The sequence below is a fragment of the Lepisma saccharinum genome, chromosome 23 (genome assembly GCF_977018435.1).
Source record: "Lepisma saccharinum chromosome 23, izLepSacc3.1, whole genome shotgun sequence".
NCBI classification, from domain to species: domain Eukaryota; kingdom Metazoa; phylum Arthropoda; class Insecta; order Zygentoma; family Lepismatidae; genus Lepisma; species Lepisma saccharinum.
The window spans coordinates 18831867-18848219 of record NC_139251.1 but is presented as its reverse complement, the minus strand read 5'-3'; the positions used below and the strand labels follow the sequence as shown (position 1 = coordinate 18848219).

The 16353-nt window shown below is 37.9% G+C and overlaps 1 protein-coding gene across 3 annotated transcripts in view; it reads right to left on the bottom strand.

Moving 5' to 3' along the window:
- Ddr (discoidin domain-containing receptor 2) overlaps positions 1 to 16353 on the bottom strand; it is a 507427-nt gene that overhangs the window by 108147 nt on the left and 382927 nt on the right. For all 3 annotated transcript variants that reach the window (XM_083110009.1, XM_083110008.1, XM_083110010.1), the window contains one exon: positions 9761 to 9908. In XM_083110009.1, the coding sequence (XP_082966135.1) occupies positions 9761 to 9908 (148 nt within the window). The remainder of the gene's footprint in view (positions 1 to 9760; positions 9909 to 16353) is intronic.

The following is a 16353-nucleotide window of genomic DNA, read 5'->3' as shown; positions in this document are numbered from 1 at the left end:
AGAGGAAGGGCTTATCTACGAAGTGAAATGTATAGAATGTCAGAGTGTGTACTTAGGAGAAACGAAAAGGAGGCTGAAAGACAGGTTGAAAGAACATAGGGATGATGTACGACTTAAGAGAGAGAGAAATGCGATATTTAAACACACAAGAGAAACAGGACATGACATAAAGTGGGATGAGGATAAGCAGATAGAAAGGGAGAAGAGAATACTAGTGAGAGAATGGAAGGAGGCCAAGGAAATAGAGAAGAAATGTGAAGAAGACACAATGAACTGGAATTGGGGACTGAAGTTAAACAAAGAATGGAAGAAGTTGTTAGAAAGAGTGGAAAGAACAAGAGAAAAGAGGATATAAGATGGAAGAAGAATGAAGGAAAAAGAGCGTGAGATAAAGAGTCCAACCACATTCTATATGGAAGTTATTATGTTTAGCCTTATATGTGAAAGTACAGTTGACAAGGTAAAGCCACCTGCTAGAATGTTCCAGAACAACTTTCTAATAGTCTGGAGGGGAGTAATGTTTGTGTATATTATCGTCCAGTTTTTGTATCTTGTTACATTTGTACTTGGTGCAGAGTCTAAAGAAGACCTTGCTATAAGGTTGAAACGTTACGTTTGGTTTATGTTTTATAATAAAATGAAATTACTGCCTTGGTCAGCATATTGAATTTTTTTCGATTGTACGTTTCAGCAGAATCCCCATCTGACGAACTGAAGCGTTTGGTACGATTCGTACTGAACGTCTATGCTCCCATATGGTTCTATAGCCGCTCCCATCCCTTCTGTCAAGATGGTGCAAAGAATTATTACTTTGTGGTATCACAGTATCAAAATCTTCCTCCTGTGTATCACATCATCATTTCTCCAGTCCTCCTAAATAACTCATATTTTTGTCATCCAGAAAACTTGTTGCTAGCTGGTGCTGCAGATGAACATGAAAGCATAAGAACATTTTCATGTCAAGAAATTCTTCAAGCAAGAAAGAAGAATTCCATCAATGTGCAAGTCCGCTGCTTTGATAAAAAGCAGCTAAAAATCAATCTGAATGATACTTCCTACATGGAACTAATAGACTGGGAGAGTACTCCTATAACCACCCCGCACCTCTACTTGAAGATATCAGTGATGATATTTTGGGTAGTAATCAACAAATTCTCCTGCAGCATCAAGTATTTGCATCCTGAAAACTCGGGTCTAGCAGAACATTCAATAAATGAGGGACATAGACCAGATTTCAGCAACACAGAAATCATAGCCAAAACTTCAAACTACTGGGACCGCATCATAAAGGAAGCAATGTCCATTTATGAAGAAAAATATAATCTTCATCGCGACACGAGGCTCGAACTAGCCCCAGCTTGGTTAGCGTTAGTTAACCAGGAGCGCACACCCAGCAGACACGCCACCCTATTGGTCCGCCATCTTCACCGGGACCCCCCTCCACAAAAGTATATACACCGGGTTGACGCTCGTATCTGCACTTCAACCCTGAAGATGTGAGTGACGTTAGCTCTCGAAAGCTTCATCATTTGTTTATTTAATTTTATGTAATTGGTAGAATCATTCTCCAGGAAAAGATCAGTACTAGACAAGCCTAGGCACCTGGCAAACCGTTCGGTGAGAATGAGATAAGAGGGCTGCTTCCAAAACATGCAAGGATTATAATATGGTGGCAATTCTTCATTTACTGATGCGAAACATATTTAAATTTGTCATAACTAAATCAGTTTCCAGGTTAAGAGAAATCATTTTAGCGGCATTCCACGGAAAATGGTCCTACTTCATGTAAATAATGAGCCATACCTTAACGTTCAAAGGTTTGTGAATACATATAATTTGCATATTTTACCAACAAAAATCATTAGCATCCGTAACGTATATGCTTCACAGACAAATGAAGACAATCGTTGTCCCATTCTTTGGAGCATCAAACAAGAAACACATTTTCGTAAATTTTTCATCATACTCAAGATTTTAAATTTGTTAGCAGACAGCACAGAGTGCTTCATAATTCTGTTATATCAGTTAATTATGAATGTTTTGATACAACCTCATGTCTAGAACATTACATTGTATGTGTGAATGTCACACACGTAAACGTCACACATGTCTTCACTTCGGTGGACATTTTTTCATTTGGCGCTTCAAGCTTTTGTGGAATTTCAGTATGCTTCAGTGTTAATAGAAAAATAATTTGTTTTCTAACTATAGTAATTAAAAAATTACATATTTCACAAAAATTGGTTCGTTTTATAACATTAGTTGGTAATGTGAATGAACAATAGCTGAACACATGTTAAAATTTAAATTTGAACACAAGAGAATGAAGAACACCCCACCGATAACAGGTTCAATAATAGAGGAAAGGCAACAGCACACACAAGTCGTTACAAGAGGAGATGAGAACCGCAGAAGAAGGCTCCAGAAAAGCTAAAACAACGTCGTCACGTCCGTGCATCTTACATTTAAGGCGTCCGCGCGGCAGTTCGAAACTCAACTTCCATCCGACAGATGGCACCACAGGTGAATTCCCGCCTTTTTCATTATCCCTTCTCCAGGCCCGCCTATGCAAAGCGGGGCATTTAAATGCTTGGGGCGAACGTAAAAGTAAGTCCTTTCCGCCTCCTTCGAGGACGGGTAAAGTGGCATTTGAGCGAAACAGCTTCCCTTTCGGCCATTTTCGCTTCCCAACAATTTGAGTCTTGCAAGGGGCGGTCGTTTAAAGCAAACTCGCGATGCTTGAGTTTTGTAGCGGCTGTCTTGCAACGTTTCGAGAAAAACTTTGCGATTGTCGGCGTCGAGGGCAACGGTTTATCGACATCCAATGGAGCCTCGAGGACGAGTTCAATGACTACTTGCGTTGAAACTTTCTGTTCTCAATCGTCTCTAGTCGGCATAAGATTTTTACAACGCCGGATCAGCTTGTATGATTCTTACAGCTGTACAGAGTCTCTTATATTATTTAAAGAGAGAAAGTCTATTTTTACGCCCACACAACGTGAGAATTTAATCCAAAGCCAGTCTTGTTTTATTTACAGAATAAAGTTAACTGGGTTGCAGTCATTTAGATGAAAGAGTAAATTAGTTTTACAGGGTGAGTTAGAAACATGGGTACACGTTTGAAGTAAATGTAGTGTGTAGAGGGAAATGGTGGATGATAGATTAAACGTGAACTCCGGGTAGGGGGGGGGGCACGGCCCCCATGGAAAGTAAAATTCCACCAATTTCATTTCAGTCACAGCAATTTATGTTATTATAATGCTGTTGAAGGAACTTGATAATTTCAGACTGAAGCACTGCTTTTTTGAGGGGACATCACTATTATGGGGAAAATAATATACCTCCATTGCCTCTCCCCCCCTGGAAAAATAATCATGCGGCAGACATCCATGCATATAAGAATTACTCTCTTGAACTTACGTCATTAGCCAAGATGGCGCTGAATATGGAGCAGCAAGATCAAGTTGCAGCGTGGGCAATTGTATACCAGAATGATCGTTAGACTGGCGAGACGTGAATATAACATAACATTGTTGCCGTTGACTGTGGGAAAGTGGAGAAAACGACTGCTTACATCAAATTCTTGTTTAAGTCCATTGCTGAATATACGGCTCCCACGATCATTCTGGTGTGCAGTTGCACACAACGCTGTAACTGTAACTTGTTGCTATATGTTCAGCGCCATCTTGGCTAATGACGTAAGCGCGGGAGCGTTACTCTTATCTGAAATGAAAGAAATGAAATTTCAGGTTTAATATACAAATACCATTCACCATTTCCCTCTACATTGTACAGTAACACACTACATTTACTTCAAACGTGTAGCCATATTTCTGACACACCCTGTAGTTGCTGTGCCTAAAAAATAACCTACTTAACTTTTGTTCGTGACAAATCACGATGAGATTCTCTTGGGATGTAAAGTCACGGACACTTCTGGGGTTACAACATTCCCATTAACTTCCAATGGAATCGTTGCAACCCATAAGTGTCCATGACTGTACATCAAGCAGGTCAGGCAGGGCAACGCTATATTTAAGAAAGCGCTGTCGTATGTGCAGCGCTACTGCAGCGTTGAATAAAATACGGAAATGACGGAATGAGTGTTGTAGGGGGCTTCGTCGGTTGCGTTTGTACAGTGGGAAAACTTCCGTCATATGATTAGCCAGTTAGTGCCTTGAGGTGTATTGTGCAGGCGGGATGCTCGCACCGAATTGAGCACTGGCTGGCCGTCAGAAGCAGACGCAAGTTACTTGAGTCTGAGACAGTTTTTTTCAGAAGATCTCTTACTGTAGAAGCTAATGTTGATCATCACGACAGAGATTCTGAAGATGAAAACATGGATTTGGAATTTTCTTCAGTTCCTGAAGATGCGACTCTGGAAAAGGTGGCTGCGATAAAAACTATCCTAGATCCTCCTCTAGTATCTGAAGGAAACTGTGGGAAAACCTGTCTGTATTTGGATTCAATTGACGACCTCCAGAATACGATTCCATCACCTCGACCACCCACCCATTTCGTTCAGTACATTCAAACTCCGAACCGCCAACTCTGATGAGCGACGAAGCGTTTGTCATTTGTCGTCAGCGGTTCCCGGCGCTTATTAGCAGGGAAAGAATGTTACACCTCCCTCCCTCCAGCCCCTAACCAAGCGTTGCCTAATGAGAAAAGCCATCCATCTTGAGTTAATTTCACGTCATCATTTAGGCTAAATTGGTGTCAATAGCCCTGACATCCACATACAAGCTTTGGAACACACAGAATGCATCGAGGGGTGGAGCTGGCTTCTCCTCTCGTTTCATCTTAGCTTTTGTGGTTTATATTCATTCTCACACTCAAACAAGGACATGTATAAATTATGAAATTAGGTAAATAATAAAAAATGAACATTGAAAAGAAAATTTAAAGTTAATGTAATGTATTGTATTTCATGTAAATAACTCATGTAAAACTATTGTATTTATATTTTCTATACTCTGTCCGCTGCAAAAAGCACGTGCGTCGATAAGTCTGTATCTACAAAATAAGGTACTAGAAGTTCATTCTAGCAGCTTAGTTAACCGATGTGGCTTTATCTTACGCACTATAGTCCTAAGCTCAAGATCCCTCCGCGACAGCTGCCATGTCTCATAAGTTACATGTAAGTATTAGTTATATTTACTTCAGTTGGTGAGACCAGAGGCGGCAACTTAAGATACATTTCGGGGGGGGGTATTTATATATGGAAATATACATAAAAAATGTGTCCTACTGGAATTTGGGGGGGCAGAAAGTGCCTTAACCCCCCCCCAATTCGACGCCTATGGGTTAGATTATAATAAACATGCTAATGGCCTTTCTAAAACCTTTTAAACAAATAATTCATCGTTATTACCTCTTCCTTATACTCTATTTATAGACATATACAATATTATTTCAGTGTAGCAGAGTTAAAGAAGTAGTTTTGAGCTTGTAGAGATGGCACTGTTGTAGTGCGGTGTGAGGTCTACTATAGGTCTCGCGCCACAACTTGAGCTCTGGGGAGAAAGTATTCGAGTTGATCACGGAGGCAGTGACAACCTTCATAATGAGTTATCTGCCCTTCAAGAGCAGTGTTTCCAACAGCAATAATTTCTTGCTATTCTCAATATAGGTTAATAGAATGCCTGATAACCAAGAGCATTTCTTAGGAAATATGTATATACACTACGTTTTTTTAATTGAAAAAAAAGTATATCGACCTTCTAATCTATTACGGACATATTTGCTTTGTATACAATGCTGCGAGCTCCACTTCCCCCCCATTTCCTTCTCTCTCCTTTTCATAATGGGAGTTATTGGGTTAAAACGTCTGTCCACCCCTCTGACATCATTAATGCGTATATACACGTCTCTTCTCGAGATATATATATATATATATATATAATTTCACTAAGGGCCCTAAATATTTTACTTGCAAACTGTGCTACGTCGATGGTTGCCATTAGAAGCCTCTCCTTCCTTTTCCACTTTGTGGTAAAGGCCTTACAACGTCTTTGTCACACTGCCACGTTTTGGCACCGTATGATGTTAGGTTTTGTATGTTTCTTCTAAATAGTACATGGCTCTTCCAGTGTTTGGGCAGTCATGAATATCTCTAAAGAAATCGGCGCGCACAACAATAATATCTGGTTTCTCCATCAAATGCTACTATTGGATTCAGTTCTTTAATATGAAAAACAAAGATCAAGAAAACATTTTCACAATGTGACCCCAAATCGCAAACTGATTTTTTCTCGCAACTTCTTTGATAGGTGTAGGTACATTGCCACAACGTAAGAATATCTTACAAGACTTCTAATAACCCCTTTTTACGGTTTGTGGCGGAGTGGTTAGCAACGGTATCTGCAATATCCTGACTAGTATCGAAAACTTCCCCATTAAAAACCATAGCACTATTACTGTGTCTATTTTTATCATTTTTGTTTTGAACAAATTTCCAAAAAGAGCGTGTATCATGTTTGATATTCTCCTCCATTTCCTTAGTGTAATTAAAATAAGCTTTCTTTAGCAAGGATTTTGACTTTTTCCTGGCTTCCTCATACAATAATTTACTGTCCTCTGCATGTTTCATACGTTTTCTGTGATATTCTTTTAAATTCAATATCGCAACAATTTCTTTCGTAAACCAGCAAGGGTATTTATTATTTACATAAACTTTCGTTTTTGGAATTGATGCTTCGAATACCGTATTTACTACATCATAAAATTGGCTTACTGCTTCCTCTACGTTTCTGAGACTACTCAAGAAGGTCCAGTCAGTGTTCCGAAATAACTCATAGATTTTCAGAAAGTTTTCTTTTCGAAAATTGTACACTAAAATTTTATAATTGTTTAATGTATTTGTTAATTTCGTTATGCTCATATTAATTATTAAAGCGGGGTGATGCTTGTCCTCTTTAACAAGAGGTGATTCTTCTTTACAAACTGAAATGTTATTTTTGGTGATAGTTAAGATCAAGTCCAGTGTTCTATTATTACAATTTTTAATATTATTAATCGATGGTAAGTTAAGAAGACTTAAAAAGTCATCCAATACTCTATAACAACTTCCTCCATTTTGTAACCTGTAATTTGAATCCATAATTAATGGAAGGTTGAAGTCACCAATAATAATAAGATTATTGTTTTGGATTTCTTCATGGTCTTCAAATAACTTATAAAAAGTTGCATATTTGTCTACATTAGAACCAGGTGTAAAGTATACAACAATAATATATATTATGTTACATATGGTGACTTTTCCACGACATAAGTCAAGGACTTCATCTAACTTCATGGGATTAGAAATAGTACCTTCCCTAACTGCAATGGCAACTCCTCCTCCCCTATTGTTAACCGGTTTATCATGCCGATAAACTATATTTCCCATTAATCAGGTCACCATCATGTATACCCTGATGTAACCATGTTTCTGTAATGAGTATAATATCGTATCTATTTGAGATAACACTTATATAGAATTCTTGGGTTCTTGTACACAAGCCTCTTACATCTTCAATCGTCTTTAGTACATGTACATCCCTATCGTCCTCTTTTTTCCTTAATCTGATATTCCCTGAACTATCTACCCACAAATAGTCATAATTTCTTTCATGCTTAATTTCTCTGGCTTTCCCATACACAATATTTCGATAAGGTGTAAGGCTTTGATTAATATAGATAATTTCATTACTCGTGTATCTTAAATGAGTACAATTCAAGTTTCTTTTTACCTTGCGTTTTGCCAAAAAGTTTTCCTTATCAGTACGCTTAACAAATTTTACAATTATTCCACCTGATTTTTGATGAGGGAGTTCTTTCAATCTGTGACAAACATCAATCATATTGTTATCTACATTCACATTCAAGGCCACTCCTACATTTTTTACATCATCATGAGTATTTTCATTGCGGGTTTCGGGTACACCATATATTTCCAACATGTTACGCCTTGCATATTGTTCTAAGTCTTCTATGTAACTACGTATCTGCTAGTTGCTTTTTTAACAGCGGATATTCTTCCTTTATTTGTTCAACCTTCCCGACACAAGCGGCAATACTTTCCGATTGTTTTTGATTTAATTCTACATTTTCATCTAATTTCTGATGGGCTAAGTCTAAGGATTTTCCTAATTCACGTTCGATTTCCTCATTACTCTTCTTCATCTCGGCAACAATTTGTTTACATCCATGAGGGTCGGGACAACAGATTCAGATTCCGAGGTGTCTGAAATATTTTCGGTGTGTAAACTGTGTCATCTTGTTTTCTGGCAACTTGTACAACGCCAGAGTTGATTTGAAGATTTCATAAATTCCACGTCCGCTTCCTTTAATAGAACACATTTTATGTGATGCCAAGTAAAACAATCTTTGCACTGTATTTTGGAGGCTATGCCCCGTCGAGGAACAGGTTTTGAACACTCTACACACACACTCATTTTCGTTTATCGATTCTGGGCTCCAAGAACGCTGTATAAAAGAGTTCACGTTCCACCATAGCTTTCCAGCCTTGTTGTTTGTTTACATTATGTTGCGGTGCAAATATATACGATTAATTACATTATATATTTCTTAGTTTTTGCAGAATATACAATGTTCAGTACTTACTGCGTAACCGCAACCACATATTTCTCTATTAGAGTGGCAGGTACAGTTTAAATTTCTTGAAAATTACGGATGAAAATGAAGCCCTGAATATAATATGCGAAGGGAAACAACTGAAACAACTAGAGAAAGTAGAAACATATGAATACTTAGGAACTATCATAAGTAGCAGTGGGAAAATTGATCAAGAGATAATGAATAGGACAAAGAAGGCAGCATCAGCATACTATCTAATGAGTAATACTTTACTGGGAAAAAGGGAGATCAGTACAAAAACAAAAATGCAACTCTAGAACTCAATTGTAGTTCCCATCATGGGCTATGGCACAGATAGCTTAGCACTCCAAGATAAACATCTAAGTAAATTTCAAGCAATAGAGATGAAATATCTTAGAAGAACAGTGGGGAAAACTCGAAGAGACAGAATAAGAAATGAAAGAATAAGAGAAGAGGTAAAACAAAAGAAGACAATGACTGAAGTAGTAGAGGAACGCCAGCTGAAGTGGTATGGACATGTAAATAGAATGAATGAAGATAGGAAAGCCAAGCAAGTGATGGAGATGAGGGTTGAGGGTAGAGTAGGAAGAGGCAGGCCAAGAAATACATGGGAAGATAGAATAGAAAAGATAGGACTAAAATATGGAAAAACTAAGAACGAAATGAGAAGAATGAGTCGAGACCGGATGGAGTGGATGAGATGGACAGAACGAGGTACCCGACGCTTAACGGCATAAGGGAATGAAAGAGAAGAAGAAGAAGAAGAAAATTACGGAGTACAAACGAACCGAGTACTACGCCATCTTCTTCTTCTTTCTCACAACGAATGAGGCATAATAACGCAAAAAACCCAGTGTGAATATCTCTTACAGCTCTTGTTTTGTTACAGGCGATCACAAATATGGGATGCGCGACTTTTGAAACACCCTGTAAAGCTACGACCAAAATATTCATGGGAAAATAACACCATAACTAACACACAAGAAAGTGAACTGTTTCACAGACTTCACGTGGCCTTGTCTTCATTAACTTCGCTCTTCTGGTGGATCCAGAATAGCCGGTCACAGAAATCGACAAAACAACCATCTGTGAACTTCAGAAATGACAGTCTCCAAAATGGATTTACAAATAAATAATGGCCCTGTGGTTGAAAACTTACCATGCCAGCGGCAGCCCAGAACTTCGACTCTCATGCAGACCGTTCTGACGTGTAAACTGTAAGGGACGAAGCGAATCTTGGTTGCTAAGATAGGCGGCTCTAGGGATTGCTCCACCACCGTATACGTGTTCGTATTTCCCGGCAGCAACTGCAAAGAAGAAAACAGGAATTTAGTCTTAACGTCTTTTTTTTTACCTTTTTTAAAGGGGGTAACCTTTCATTCTAAGCTGTTAAGACCTTGGTAGATTAAGCTATCATGGGGATGATATAGAATTTTGCATAACCAAACATTGCTTACTTGATATGGCGTTAGAGTCATTTGGAAAAAATTACACTTCATTACTATATTTGACGAATTTTCGTAGTAATCATACGAGAGAAAATGATAATTGTTTACCAGTGCATTTTAGAGACTTTCGGTTATGATATGAGAAACTTTGATGTTTCTACAGGACTCTATGTCTGACTTAAAACTTTAAATCTTCAAATGTTCAAGAAACAATGTTATTGGTACGTATGCCTCCTATGTCACGAAAAGACGATAAGAAACGCTATTAAATATTAAGTGGTAAATATTATATTAAAAGTAATGAAATATTTCTACATTTAAAAAGTACCATCAATAAATACAGTTGAGACTGCTATATACGTAACTCGGTTCTGCGTAATTCTGTTTGGTATTACTGTAGTTCCCGACAAAATATGGTTTACAAACGTCTTAATTAAAAATTATTTGTACGTAAAGCATTTATGCGTCCTCCTCCGTGACCGTGCGGTCTAAGGCGCTGTGCTTTGGGCTCCGACTGCGGGACGTCATGGGTTCTAGTCCGCCTGGGTTCAGTCTCTCGGTTCTCGGCCTATGTATAGGGCCGGTGGCAACCCACCATCGTGAAGAAATTGGGGAGCTAAGAGTGAGTAGCGTAATCGGGTCTGGGAAATCTCCTATAACGGCTGAGGATTCGACGTGCTGATCACACGTCACCCCATTACTAGTTGAATAATCAAAGCTGCTCTTGTAAGCAAGGCGTCTTTGGTTCGATTCCCTGTGAGGACACATTGAAGTGATTCAGCTCACACATCGAACTGTTGCTCCAGTCCTGATTAACACATCTCAGCATGAAATGGACATAAATAAAACCTTACGAAATTATAACAACTGAATTTCCCTTCAGAAGATGGCGTTCTATTCCCAATCTCCTAGGACTTTACACGAGGCCGGTTCAAATGCATCACCTTCGGCCATTACCGAGCGATCGGAACCTGGCTATTCAGACGAAGGTATTTATTTTCGCTCAACCTGGAAAGCAGAAAGAGACCGAACGGACTTTTCTAATTTACAAGCAATTGGAGCTGACGTTTATAGCTTCAGTAAAAATTCCGAATCGAGGGATTTTTTTTCCAGCTCATTTCCTGCTCGATAAGTTTCGATGGAAGTTTATGAGAGAGAAAAGGGAAATTTAATTCCCTTCCTTTTATTGCGCCATCTGGCGACGTTTTGCTCATATTTTGACAGAACACACGAAGGGTTTATGATGATGGAAAGAGGGGACATGCACCGGGTTGAGTCGGTAATGGAAACACGGTAGGGGGTACCTGACACGTGAATACATATCACAGAGATGTTATTTTGCATTGTGACGGAATCGTAAGGGAATGAATAGTAAATTGGCGTTTATTTATTATTGCAAGAAATGAAACTTCAAAGCCACGATTCGAACAGAGGGCCTCTTAATTCTTAGTGCTAAAAACAAAACCACACACGCCATTGATCCTTTTTTTTCTTTTCCAACATATCTTCAACGTATTGCATGTGTGGTCAAACATATTAATTACGTTCCTATAGTGTAATTGTAGTATATTTCAAAATTAATTTTCAGAACACTCTCAATACAGTTGAACCTGAGTTATACGTATGTCAAGGTGAAGAGAAAATAACACGCAGAAATGATAATTACTAACAAATCAGATTTCTCTTTAATTTTGCCTTAGAATATGCTGTTAGTAAGGTAAAAGAAACTAACGAAGGACTAAAATTAAATGGTATGACTCAGTTGTTAGCATATGTAGATGATGTAGACTTATTAGGGGAGATATAAATACAATTAAGAATAATGCTAAAATATTTTTCAAAACTGCTAAAGAGATAGGTTTGGAAGTTAACAAAGAGAAAACTAAGTATATGCTTACAGGCCGAAACCAAGTGTTAGGTAATAATCAAAATCTAATTATTGATAACAACTCGTTTGAACCAGTTTCCAAATTCAAATACTTAGGAGTAATATTAACAAATGAAAATTATATTAAAGAGGAAATAAAAAGTAGGCTTAATTCAGGAAATACATGTTACTTCTCTCTTATTAAACTTTTGTCTTCTCGTTTAATATCTAAGAAACTAAAAGTTAAAATATCCAAAACAGTAATTTTGCCTGTAGTATTATATTGGTGTTTAACTTGGTCCCTTACATTCAAAGAGGAACACAAATTGAGAGTATTTGAAAATAAGATCCTTAGGAAAATATTTGGACCTAAAAGGGATGAGGAGACAGGTGAGTGGAGAAGGTTACACCATTTAGAACTACATAATTTGTATTCATGTCCACATTTTATTAGAATAATTAAATCAAGAAGGCTTAGGTGGGCAGGCCATGTGGCACGAATGGGAGAGAAAGGAGGAGTTCACAGGATTCTTGTTGAGAAACTTGATGGTAAGAGACCTATAGGAAGGCCAAGACGAAGATGGAGGGACAACGTTGAGATGGACCTAAAGGAAATCGGTAGAGATGGATAAGAGTATATAGATCTTGCTCAAGATAGGGACAGATGGAAGGCCTGTGTTTGCTGCAGCCATGAACCTTCGGGTTTAAGAAGGCTAGAGAGTTAGTTAGTTAGTTACAAATCAGATTTAGATACCATGTCGTTCCATCATTATTAAAATACTGTCATTGTATATATTTTGAGGAACAAAATATACATAATAAAGGCTATTTCTGTCAAAGTAGTAAATTAACGAATCTAAAAGTTTGGTTCTTAAATGCATTACATTTGCCACTTTATTAGTGAACACTTTAATACTGAAATACTACACTAGTACTGTACTATACTGTAGTCTTACTGCCCAATTTTTTAAAAAAACGTATAAAATTGCATTTCGTTTACTAATGACTGTGCAAGATGTGGTGTAGTCGATGTCTAAAACGGCAGCTATTTAACTTTTAGTTCTATGTGGATTAGATTCAAATTCCCATATAAATTTTACTCTCTGGTCAAGCGTGTAAAGTTCTCCATGGTCTACCCGTAGCAACTAATAACTGTCACTTCTGAGACATTGTTGTAGATTTGTTACGTACAAATCAACCGTACTTTGTGAAAATTAGTACGTATAGCACCGAATTACGCATAAATGCAATATAATATATAAAATACTCCGTGACTCGACAGTCCTAGAAGGGCCTTGGCCTATCTCCCGACTGCCAGTCTCCCTCCCACAATCCTACCTAGAGATGTGGAGTAGTACTTCAGGTCGACCTGGTCCTGCTGGAAATTTCCTTCGTCCAAGTCACAAAAAATCAGAAAGGTTATTATATTTTATTGTTAATTACAACAAGAAGTACGATTAGTTAGTACTAACAGAATAGCGAATTAAAAAAAATGCTTTAAATTTAAATTTAAAAGAAAGTTGCACATAATTTACATACCAATTTAAAACAAAACTTTCTTTCAATAATTTTCAAAATTTTGATTCTTGAAAATGTAGAGAATATCCTTTTATTTTTCGATAAAGTATAAATATTTGAAAATTCGATTAATTTTTACTCGCATTTCATACTTTCCACAATTAAAAATTATGCAGGATTCAAGCAATTGAAGTTTAATTTTTTTCATACGAGACAGGATGAACAATGCATCTAATATCACCAAAATTAAGACAATCAGGATTAGTAAAGAACATTTTAGTTTAATATAAAGTTAAAGAAATTCATTGTTCTTGAATAGATCAGCAGGTGAAATGTATTGAACAGTTTCATCCTGACAGTTATGCAATCTCGCCTTACGGTTAAGTGAATTTGGTTGCATAGTATCGCGGCGTACAGGTATTATGTAGGAAATGAATTAGTGCACAGTAGCTGTCACATTTACGTTCTAATTTTCGTGCTAAACTAAGTATAGTGCAACATGTAAAATATTTTAACACTAAAGAAGCAGCGATATTAAAGCTGAATTGTCTTCTGGGGAAACATTACTCTTGTATCACCAAAAATAAGTATAATCTGAATGTGTCAAGGCAAATCTTTGGTTGTTGAATTGCTGTTAATATTTCTTCAGCCTTTGATGAGAGATTGAGAGAACACAATACCATAAGTAAAATTAACTTCTTTTAAATTACATATTTTTAATGTAGAACCAGTGGTCGACTTTCAACTTCACTACATAAGATTCCAGTTTCGAATCCCGGCCAGCACATGGGCGTTCTATGTGGGTGTCCCTTCATTCTCATCGTTGCGATCAGTCAATAGTGACAGAAAAACGACGTGGAATATCGAAAATATCAAACATGTGACTCTAACACTCATTTCTTTCTATTCCTTGCATGCCTTGAACGCAAACCATCTCTTTAACAATAGAGATTTAATAGTTTGTACTACACACATCTAACGTGATGTTTCCTTACAAGAAACGCTCCACCCTATGCATAAAATTCATTTGGGATAGGACTTATAGTTATAAATCGGATCCAAACAGTGACACTCATGCCAGGATTCGAACTAGAGACCTCTAAATATGAGCCGATAGCTGTACGCATTTTATAATTGCACAAAAAGTTGTAGAAAACATTTTTTATATCCAATGTATTTATGTGCTTGTAAACTATCCAGGTCTTGGTTTATGCTTTGTAGCGTTTTCAAGACAATGGCATAATTCCCCCTTTGTTTGTTAAAGTGCTATGGATCAGGTTCATATGCGTATGTGCGAATAGAGATTTTATTTCTAATTTTGGAGCCACAAATTGTAGCTTCTTCTCGTATTTGTATATATATATATATATTTTTTTTTTGTTAATTAGTGTCGCTTTTGCTGACAATTTTGGCCAATCTCGGAGATGAGGAAGAGTGATGATTATGAAAGTCATGAAGGAACACCCACAAAGTATATCCATTCCCAGGCCAGGATTTGAACAGTTATTGGGCACATACCGAAGTCCGTGGCAGAGTAATTAGCACAGTGCGCTACGACGCCAGGGGTTCCGGGCTCGAATCCTTCATCAATTTCATCATATCAATCATCTTCATCATCGCGATAAGCCCAAAAGTAACAGTAACGAAGTAAAATTAACCAAGGCAATCATACTGAACATATTTATATCTATTTACTATGTGCTAAACGTAAATATGGCTCCAGTCTTCAAGTTAAATTTCAAAAATTCTTCTCTGCCGCTCGGAAATTGTTCATTAAAATGAAAGGAGCTTTGCAGACAAGGCAAAAGCGCATCAGATCCATCCACCCCATGACTGTCTGAAATTACACCTCCACGCCGACAATAAGCAAACCGCATCCGCGGGCCAATGAGCTTTTCTTTTCATCAAGCTTGACATCCAAATTGCTTAATGAGTTCGAAGGGATTAAATGAGATTTTTCTCCTCCAGCCCGGATTCCCAGCGGGACGGAAAGTAAGAGATGATTGATGAGTTATTTTTAGTCATTTGCTCAACAAATAAAAACCGTTATTAAGTTTTCCCGAAAGAAAACAGGTCGATTTTTGATCCGGAGCAATTTATCAATGCCCTATATCTTACAAGGAAAATAGAGGAAGAGGGATAGCCGTAGCTTAACATAAGGAAAGTGATTTATTGCAAGCAACACAGGATGCATGTCCTAAATTGGGATTCATAGAGTAAGGCTATTGCCAAGTACGTTGCAACAGGCTAGTATTATCTTACGACTAGTACCATTTAGAAATGAACAAGTCATGAGTGTTAAAATCTCATTGGTTCAATGGCAAGTGGTACTTAAACTTTGACCCTACTGGGAAAAATCAAAGTTTCTTTCAACTCCACTTATGCTAAGATAACTAATTTGGACTAGGCCCACGGTTTAAATTGACGTCCTAAACACTATGCAATGCGCCTCTATTGGGGATCGAACCCGATACCCCTTGATTACAAGGAGACAACGTTACACTATGCCATCACCTCAAAATCGCGGGTCTGCCCGATGGTGTAGTGGTAATGTCGTCGCCTTGTGATCAAGGAGTCCCGGGTTCGATACCCGGTGGAGGCACATGGCACAGTTGTTAGGATCCCCTTTCAACTGTAGGTCCAGTCCCGATTAGCCTTTCTGTGCATAAAGTGGACTTGAAACCATAATTCAATAAATCTTCAAAATCGTCAATGAGCAGGATTTTGATTTGATGTTTTCTATTTAGCGTTGCTTTTCCGTCACATTCGCTAATGGCGACGATGAGGATGAGTGATAATATGATGAAATTGATGAATTGACACTCACAGAGACGTCATTGCCAAAGCCGAGATTCGAACCTGGGACCTCTGGCGTCGTAGCGCGCTGTGGTAACGATCAATCACGGAAGTCGGCAGCAG